Source organism: Athene cunicularia (assembly GCF_003259725.1).
Source record: "Athene cunicularia isolate RWA chromosome 3 unlocalized genomic scaffold, athCun1 chr3_part1, whole genome shotgun sequence".
Taxonomy (NCBI): domain Eukaryota; kingdom Metazoa; phylum Chordata; class Aves; order Strigiformes; family Strigidae; genus Athene; species Athene cunicularia.
Genome location: NW_020799097.1, coordinates 81,473,404 through 81,483,550, shown reverse-complemented (window position 1 = coordinate 81,483,550; position 10,147 = coordinate 81,473,404). Strand labels below are relative to the sequence as shown.

The following is a 10,147-nucleotide window of genomic DNA, read 5'->3' as shown; positions in this document are numbered from 1 at the left end:
ACCTAAGTGTTTATACAAGCAGTGTAACTTTCTGGAGAAACTAATGCACACAGTTGAAAGTTCTCACAAAAACCAAGGGCAAAGACTGCAAATTCGGCTGCTGGTCCTTAACCAATTTCAGCATCAGATGCCAAAAAGTAACCAGCTACTTAATGAGGAGTGAACAGAGCCTCCTGCACCAAGCATCTTAAATCCCCTGACCCCCTCCCTAATTGCACAGGCCACAGAGGCAAGCTGCAGACAACCACTTCTTAGATGAAACTCTTCTTGACAGAACACAAATTTACGGTATGTCATTCATTTTTTTTCAATGTGCAAATGTTAAATTTCTAGCAAACCCCCTCAAACGTAAAGAAAGGTGGGCATGTAATTTAGTAATTCAAAATATGTTTACGAAGTTCACCTGGAATACTATTGTGCAGCACTGTGCTTTTGGAGTTACTAGCTGGGATTACAAGGAACGTTTGAAAAAGGCACCTACTACACTTTCTTAATTAGCTGCCCATTTTAATAATTTTGGTACTATTTGTCACAGTACATGAGAAAACAGCAGCACAAAGCATTAGGACAAGAATTTTATATTTGTTCCCCTTTAAAAAGCAAACATTTTTAAAATGAAAGGCATTCATGACAGAAACTCTCTCTCCAGTTCATATATAGATGGCCGACAAGTTTTGCTCTTCATTCTACATAAAGGCACAGTACAGTCTCTGTTTTGACCTTCCACATCAATATCAAGTAATGAGGGCATGTGGCAGTTAGTTCTTTCCTCAGTATTTGGCAAGCAGTTAACATCTGGATCCACACTGCCCTCTAAATATTCAGTGTCTTTAGAGTTTGGTTTAATAATACGTGGAATAATCTGCCATGCATCGATTTTATTTCTTAGAGAAGAAGGTCGAGGCCTTGATATAATATTGATAGCGCTTTGCTTTTCAGTTGAAACACCACTGTGATTGCTTCTTTGCTGAACAGACCGAGAGTGCAGAGTTCCAGTAACTGATAGAACTGGTAATGTGGAGACATCATTGGTTGAAGCAAATCCATTAGCTAGGGGAAAGGCCAAACAAAAAAAAGACAATTTAAACCATGTGGCTTTCTGATTTCTTTGACATTTGTAAAACTGGGTTGCCATAAATACATTCATGGAGAATCTCCTAAGAAAGGACCAGCAGTGCTCAAATAAAATTTCTTCATCTATACTCTCTGCTAGAGGCCATAATTACTTATTTTTTATTGCTATAAAAGAGATATATAGAGAAATCATTAACCACCTAGTAACTGGATGAATACTGATATTGGAATAAAGCCCCACAAATTTGTCCGGTTATAATGAGTAATTGCATGTGCACAGAGTACCATGAAGAAGAATATTACACTTAAGACCCCACAGAAAAAGAGTATTGAAATTTAGAACATTTCAAAACCTCATTAATCATGAACTTATCCATTTATATGGAAACCAGATTTAAAGACCTTTTCTTCAGTCTAAATTTTTATCGAGAGCTTAACTTAAGGATTTGTGGAACATCTAACATAACTTCTAGGTCAAGCAAGCTAATGAAAACTTACCAAACTTGTTTTTCTTGAAGTTAATAGATGTGCAGTATTAAAATGATGCTCATTCACCTATGTGTACTGTGAAACTGTATTAAACAAGTGTACTCTCAGTCTCAGGAAGTCCACAACTACATAATACATGCAACTGACAGAGTCTCAGTTTATTTCAGACATAATGCTAATATTGTACATATCATAAAAAGCAGGTTCTTGCTGACATGCAAAGACTAGTGAAACCTGGTCTTACCTGAAATAGGTATCACCTTAACATGAACCATCTCTTCCCCTTAAATCTCCATACGCACACTCCTTAACAGCATACTATTCCAAATGCAGATAGTCCATTCATTGTGCAGATGCTGAGGGCTTACCCACATACAGTTATGGTGGCTCAGCTAACACTTAACAGTTCAACAAAAATCTTAGTAACTCATTAGTGAATGGTTAGTTTCCCTATATTTTTTGTTTCTATACTTAAAAATCCCCTATGTTTTAAATTCTTAATTACCCACCTGTGGTCTGAAAATTGTTCCCATCTGATAGGGTTCGTCTGTGACCCAACACACTTAACTTTGAAGAATCATTTGGCACATTTTGAGATTCTTGATTCAGACAAAGATTAAAAGGCTGATTTTTTAATCGTGTGGAAACTGTGTTAGGAGCCAGCTGCAACCTCTGTTCTCTCTTACTTTCAGAAGTTTCAGATGAAAAGTCATCAGTGGAACTACATGGGCCACAATCACCAAGAACGGTGCTTACAAGAGCATCTTCACTGTCAGACTGAAGTAGGCATTTTGTGGAAATGGAGGGCATAGAGAGAAGATTCACAGTATTTGCAGCTGGATTTAGGGATGGAATACTTGTTTCCTCTTTCTTGGACTGCAATCGTGCAGGGCTGGCACTCCTGCGAAATTTTGACGCACGATGAAATATTCCATCACGCTTCTTCTTCTCATCTTTAGGCAAGAGTTCATCTGGACCCTGTGATTTGTTCAGCTCTCTGATATCTAAGCCCAGGGCAACAGATGCAAGGAGGACAGCACATCCATACAGCACTGAATCAGTCTTCTTTTTCTGCAGTGTCCTGCTTAGGCTGTTTGTAGGTGTCATTTGAGGAGTACTATTTGTAGAACTAGCAGAGGTTCCTTCTTCGAAGCTTTCATGTTCCACTGTATTTTCGCCCTGATCATCTTTCCAAAGAGGTAGATTAATATAGGCCTGATTCGGCAATTTAATTGGCTTTGGTCTTTTACTGTCCAAACCTTCAGGGAGAAGTTTCTTATCAGTACAGATACCTATAAAACATTAACAGTATACTTTAAGATTGTAATTCAGCTTTTTTTCTATTGTATGGCTGTATATGTACACCATTATTTTCTTTCACTTGCACAAAGATTAATCTTGAGGTGTACTGGACACCCTCTTTGGATGCAGTCAGAAGCTCAGAGACACTGCAAGATTTAGAAACACATCCCAAGCCTAAACCTCTTCATGTTCTCTTGATAGTTTTTAAAATAGCAGAAGCACCATTTTGCTACAATTTCATCTTTTAGCAAGTCAAGAGAAAACTGTATTAGAAGTAACTTGCAGGTCAATCTTCTGGAGTATATAAGTTAACTGTAAGCAAATTGTGTGAAAGACCTTTATTTTGAGAGGCATAATGTATCTCTCAACCTTCATGCACTCAACACAGCTGAAGAGCAGATACTGTTTTTGCATTTTCTGTGATATTTTAGGATTTGCAATGCTTTGGTAGTGCTTTTCAAATAAATGGAAAATATTTCCACGTATGGATTACAATGAAGTAATTTACTATACAAACTGCCAGATAAGATCTGGAACATATTCTTTACAATGTTTTCAATTAAGCCATGTTCAAAAATCCAGTGAGTTACTAGAAATTTTTTCCATTTAATTCATTAGGCCATGGTGGTCTAGAGAAAAAAAACCCAATACTCTAATACTCCTCTAACAATAAAATCATTAATGATCATTTAAATGTCAAGACAATTATTTGATTTAGATATTTCCTTTTAAAATAAACTAAGTGGTGACTGCAGACCTCATACAGAGATCAGCCTGAAACTCAAAAACGTGGGGAAAAAAAAATCTCTTATATGGTACTGCTCACACACCAAGTATATTTCTTAGCTGCTAATGGTGGAAATGTGAAGATGCTAATGCATTTTTTTATAGATAGATTTTTTTGCACAGGAAAATTATTTGTAGCATGACTACTCTTCTGATAGTCTGCAAAATCCTTGAGGAATCAAAGCAATACAATTTCTAACACTGGAGGTATACTTAATGCTATTATATGGCAACTTCCACTTTTTCCAAAATAGCTCTTACCTTGGTCCACAAATAGTGAAGCTAAGGGAACACCCTTCTGATTCTTCATTAAAAGGGTTGACCAAGGGTTGCTGCCATCTGAAAGGGGTCTTATTCTGAAATAACAATAGTTATTTTGATATTAAAGAGGATTCCATGCGTATATACATTTTGACAGAAAATTGCTAAAACATCTTTTTTTAATCTATAAACATTTAGTATGTAATTTGAAAACAGTAATGCTTTCCAAAGGTAAGAAACCCTGTATATAATAGCAGAGAGTCACGGTTATAAATTGATTCATGCCTTATGTCAGGCATTCCTTATAAGATTAAAATTTCAGATCTTAAAAGAAAGACAATGAAAAGTGGGCCTTGACTACCTATTGAAGAACAAAAGTTGGTGTAAACCTGGACAACAGTTTCACTGTGTCAAAGAAATGATGTGAATATTGGAATATAGTAAACAAATAACAATATCATAAATTCAGGTTCAATAGATGGTCTGGAACCAACTGCTGCTGCAGGTAAATGAGTGGGTGTCTCTACCATGAAAAAAATAAAGGGGCTATAAATAATGATATATTCTCAAGGGACAAGGAAAAGGCTCTCTTGCTTCAGAAAAACTGCTAATCTCCAGTTTTGAGCAATCAAAAAATAATCTGAAGGTGAAAGTATCTAACTGATTTTCAGAACCATTTCACCCTGTGATTGTCAGTGTAAATGATGTTGCTGGGTGTGAACTGCGTTTCACATAGGCAAAGTCAGTCAGTCAGTCTTATTTAATCGTATTGGAAGTGCCCACTGGGGGCCATGTTTGCAGTACCTCAAGTCAATCTGAGGAAGGGCAAGATAGATAGAGAGGCCATGAATGTCTGGTATACATTAGTAGCTCAACATCCCAGAATATTCCAAGTTTCAAAAACCTGAGACAAAGGGTAATAGAGAAAAACCCACTAAAACCTTAAGATAAGTAAGCATCTTATTCTCTAGTCTATGTGGGGAGCTCCTCATTATTAATGTAATTCTTTAATTAAAAGGTAGGACTGAATTTTAACAGTAACTAGAGACTGCAGAAGTTCTCTCAATACCTACATTAATGATTCAGTTACCAAGAACACTTTGTATTATCAAACAAACCAAATGTAGTAGACATACTTGTCCTTACAATCTGCACGATCCTTTGTTTGAACTGAACTTGGTCCCCATGTACAACCTCTCTTTTTAAAACTTCTTTTCACATCTTCAAACTCTTCTTGGTGAAAAGTTGTGCTCCTTCCCCAAGTTCTGTTGCTTTCATCTGAAGTTACTAGAGATTGGATTTAAACACACAAACAAAAGAAAACCCACACATAAATAGTATTTCTAAAACAAAAATATTTTGATAGAGTATTTTCTGCAAAACCATTTCGACACAGTAACACAACGAGGAGGAGACAAATTTGAGATTTTTTTCTGTTACAGAAACCACCACACAAACTGCACTGATCCAAAAAGATGAGCAAGCAAGAAAAATAATATATGAGCTGACAAGAGACCCAAATTAAAGATAAAGCGGCAAAACAATCACATTTTCCATGCCTCCTTTAACTGAGAACCTTATATTTAGGCAATTCAGACAAGTGAGTTAGACTGAGCACTTAAATTCCAATGAAGAAAATATATGCTGTGGAACAGTATCAAATGAAACAGAGTATTCCAATTGTGACAATGATTAGTGTTTTCTTTCTCACTATGCCAAAACAAATTATACTTTCAAAGCGTCTAACCCTTCATTAAATGCTTAGTCTGTCACTGTCTCAACTGTTAAATTAAACAGAACCAGCACCTTTGAAATGTAATGAAATCTTGCCTTTTTTCATAACCCCACTGGGAAGTTCATATTCACTTGTGATATCTACATCTTGCTGGTACACATATACACTGTTTCTTCGGCCATTAGTTGTGTGTGTATCTGTTTTGGGAATCACTGAGGAAAAATTAAGAGAATGTAGTAGAGATCTTAGTCAAGTTGATTTCAGAAATGGAACTGTTTTGCTTATATTTTTGTCTTTGGATCATAAAGCCCATATCTATAAAGGCACTAAGAGTCTTTTGATAGTGGGTTTTTACTATAGGGTTTAAAGGATCCTGCTTCTAGGACCAGACCCAGGCAAGTAGATTTTCGTATACAACCAACTGTGAAAGTAACTTGCTATTAATGTAGCGTGCTTACACTTATGATGGAGAGACCTAAGAGAAAAACAACTTAACCAGTTATAACAGCATGATAAATGAGGTTGCATTTACATGCCCATGGTTCTGCTGCACTGCACAGTGGCCTCCTCCTGCCTCACCCTACACCTTCTCGTGCTAGCACAGTTTCTCCTGTAGTACAGCACTCTACTTGCCTTCTTCACGTTCCCATTTTGAACCACATTCCAGGACCTATGGAATATATATCTTACTGGTTTTCCTCCTCCCTTTAAAACACCTTTCAGTATCAGCTGAATGTGTTTTAATAACAAGATCTACAATTAACTAGATTTTTATTTTCACTTTAAAACTTCTTAATTTTAAAAACTTTTAGATTTGGAAGCTAGACTCACTCATGACAAAGTGAATTAATCAAGTAACCAATTGTTAGATATGCCTGTTCAAATCATCTGTACTTGAGCAAGTCTTCTTGAAACAAAGACACTTTGAAGTTAAATCAAGATAAAACATTATTGTGGGAAAGAAAATTTATTTTGCACAGGTGCAGATGGGTGTGGAAGGTGAATTGTTTCAGCTAGATACTCCTGAGAGATCTGATAAGCTTTTAGGTAAAGCCTAGGGATCTATACTCAGAAACAGAAGTCTACTACTTTTAAAGGAGAGCCCTTACATTGTCCTGTATGTCTAGCCCTACAAATACAAATGCCTGCTCAAATAAAAAGAAAAAAAGGAAAATTCCCAGTGGCACTTAGCACACTTGCAAGGAGTGGCACTGCTATAGACTATGTAAGGGTTTTTTTTAAACAAAACAAAAACCTCCTAAGTTTTCAGAATCATGCCAATATCTGACACTTGCTTCATTTGCAAGCATTTCCATACAAAGCAAGGAGAATCAAAGATAAAATAAGACAGTTTTCTTTATATGTAATTATGGCATTTTATTAAGTTTCTTACCTTTGTGTGGTAAAAAAAACAACCAATCAAAAAAACCCACCACATGGTTTGAGGTCAAGAAACCATTATCAACACAGATACTGTCAGCTAACTTCTGAACTTCTGAAAAAGACTTTACGTCATTTTCCTTCCATCTCAAATTTTTATTAAGCAAAGGAAGACAGGATTTATCCACCTCTTTCCTTTATCCACAACATATGAGTTGTAATGGTCTTCACCCAGGGAATTGTATTAGTTACAGTTCAGACAAATAATAAAGTTACTGCCAGAAAAGACACTACTTCTCCTTTAGACATCAATAATGAAAAAGATTTCATAAGGCAGAGGTATTCCAAGAGAGATGAGAGATCTGGTTTCTATCCAAAGTGTAAACAAAGCTTCAGGTTGGTAAAAAAAAAATTAAAAGTAATCTTTAAAATAGCTACAGTCAGTAAGCAGAAAAAACATCCCCATACATTTTGACTTCCCCTCCTCCTTATTTACATCTGATAATGCCAGATTCTGAGGTAATTTCCTTCAGAGGTGACTACTCTTGGATGAGAAGATAGTCACTGTCCATAAGCAATCAGCTAGAACAGGTTCCACTGATTTCATACAGAAACTTGAGGCTTTTTCATTTCACATAGCATTCCACACTAAATATGGATAATTAGACAAATCTACTTTGCACAATAGATCAGACAGTACCAACCCAAGCAGTGAATCCTGTAGGAACTGTTTTCTATCTCTACATATATCATTCCCAAATATAAATGCGGACTTCACTGTAATAATGTGATTGGTTTTCTTCCATACTCATGGTAGTTCCACTACATGAGTACTGAACACACCTTCCTTTCTGTCATCAGTACATATGGAGCAATGGAGGCCTACAAGCACAATTTTAGTTTTGTGTCTTTCTATTGGTTTCAAAAAAACCCTGTATCAAGCTTTCTTCTTTATGTCCTTCTGTATTTGCTTAAACCTTGCTTCTCTTTTGACACAAGCAAGCTGGGTTGCTCGTTGATTCTTCAGCCTTTCCATCCTACACGACTCCCTTATTTTCTGAATATTTTTTTCCCTTTTTTTTTTTTTTTTTGATAGTCCATAACTGATTTCCTTTATTGACTTCAGTATCGAATAAAACTTGTTTTCCATCTTACATGGGTTATAAATGTGATGCTTTGCCTTTTGCCATTATAAATTTTGATTCTTCTTTTTTTTAATCCCAGGCAGTTTACAAATGAGTTCCTGGAGTTATTAAGGAAATGCATGATTTAAAGCATTCACAATAATTTTAAGTTAATGAAAATTAGCATTTTAGCAAGATTATCCTTCCCATTAAAGAACAAATTGCAAATGGTAGAACAAATTAAGGGACCTGGAAATCAGACAGAAATCTGTCTGGAATCTGATAATACTGCCAGCATTGCAGTGAGTGTCTGGAACAAACAGTCTCTGTTGACCAAACGAACAAATAGAAATGGTGGAGACTTACACTGTATAGCTCGAAGACGAGGAATTATTGTGGGGCTACTTGATGGACTAGAGCTGTTACTGTTTAAACTCCTCCTCTTATCCAGATTGGGAGATGCCTGCACTGTTATTTTGTGCTGGAAATCTGTAGGAGAGTAAAACAAATCAGTTTTAATTTCCTAAATAAAAATACTTCAGGAGATTATACCACTTTACTACTTTAAAAAAATTAAAGCTATATAATGAATTAGAATCAATAGTGGAAGAGATGCTCATACTAAAACCAGTGACAAAATAACTCTTAAGGTAACAATGTAGATATTGAGTCAGGCAGGATTTCACACCTTCAAAGACACTATATGATAGGTTTGCAGTACACCAAAAAAAAAAAAGCAGGTAGGTCCAAGTAGACCCAAACTGAAACACATCCATATCACAAGTTGTTATTCAATCTTGTTGGTTGTTAGAGGGGTAAGAAATACCTCCACATTTAATCTAAAATCAATCAATATTCATGGCAATCAGAGCTGCCTCTTTTTTTAAACGTGTAATTCATATACAACACAAAAAGTGGCATTAACAAGGAAGTCACATCTATCAACATGTCAGAAAAACAAGACACAAAAGTACAGAATTACTAATATTCATAGTAATGTAAAAAACAAATATTGGCAAGTAGGAGAAAAATCTATATGCCCCTCTCTAATCCCCATCATCAGTGCAATTAGATTACATGCTATTCTTGAAACAGAACTGTCTCAAAGAGAAGTTCATCTGGATGGTTCTTGACAACAAAGAGCTAAATGGTATTCTGAGAGCTATGATATCCTCAGATCTGTGTGAGTGTGGCATTAAGTTCTTACTGCATTAGCAATAAACTGACCTGGAAGCCACTGGAAGGAAGCCTATCAACACCAGGATGCCACTACCATTACTGAAGGCTTTCCAACCATTGGTGTAACCTTGAGTTTCTGTAGTGCCACCTCCTGGTAGCATTAAAAAGGCACCACTAAACCAGACCAACACTAAAAAATCCCTGACTTTCTACAAACACCTCCTTTGCAAAAGGGGCATTTTAATACATTCATGGATAGAATTAAATGCTCTAACATTCAAAATTATACCAGATTTTCACTCTGAAATAGTATGTTCTGTTGCTATTATAGTCTTTTGTTGCAACAAGTAAGGCACTGAAGATTATAACTGCTGTTGTATCTTGCGACTGCAATAAGCATGCAATTTGGACCCACCACACCTGTACCTCCAGCCATTACAAAGTGTTGTTTTTCTACTATTTATCTGCAAGTTTAGGGCAAACAGCCTAACATGGTCAAGTATTAGTAAAGTTCAATAAAACTGTACTTTTTTATCTGCACAAAAAGAACGATAGGAAAAATCCAAACTTCGAACCAGTCTTAAAACATTTGGCTCCCATGCTAGTAACCTTTCTCTCCAGATACCATGGACTTCCAGCTGAATCAAGTGAAAGACTCTTCCAGCTGAAATGATCACTAGTCCCCAAGAACATGATAACATGAAAGTCGCTTCCTTACGGGGAAGAAGAAAAAAAAAACAAAAACAAAAACAAAAGAGGCTATACAATTCTTACCATACCCTTTTGCACTATTAAGGTAGAAGGACCTGGAAATGAA

The 10,147-nt window shown here is 36.1% G+C and overlaps 1 protein-coding gene across 4 annotated transcripts in view; it reads right to left on the bottom strand.

The window, feature by feature from the left end:
• Positions 1 to 362: 362 nt before the first annotated feature.
• MAP3K21 (mitogen-activated protein kinase kinase kinase 21) overlaps positions 363 to 10,147 on the bottom strand; it is a 39,119-nt gene continuing 29,334 nt past the window's right edge. For 2 of the 4 annotated variants that reach the window (XM_026846072.1, XM_026846074.1), the window contains 6 exons: positions 8,518 to 8,640; positions 5,719 to 5,859; positions 5,049 to 5,199; positions 3,913 to 4,007; positions 2,073 to 2,855; positions 363 to 1,050 (listed from right to left, as the gene is read on the bottom strand). In XM_026846072.1, coding sequence (XP_026701873.1) covers positions 626 to 1,050; positions 2,073 to 2,855; positions 3,913 to 4,007; positions 5,049 to 5,199; positions 5,719 to 5,859; positions 8,518 to 8,640 — 1,718 coding nt within the window. In that variant the 3' untranslated portion in view covers positions 363 to 625. The remainder of the gene's footprint in view (positions 1,051 to 2,072; positions 2,856 to 3,912; positions 4,008 to 5,048; positions 5,200 to 5,718; positions 5,860 to 8,517; positions 8,641 to 10,147) is intronic. The other 2 variants (XM_026846071.1, XM_026846073.1) reach the window with 2 other exon arrangements.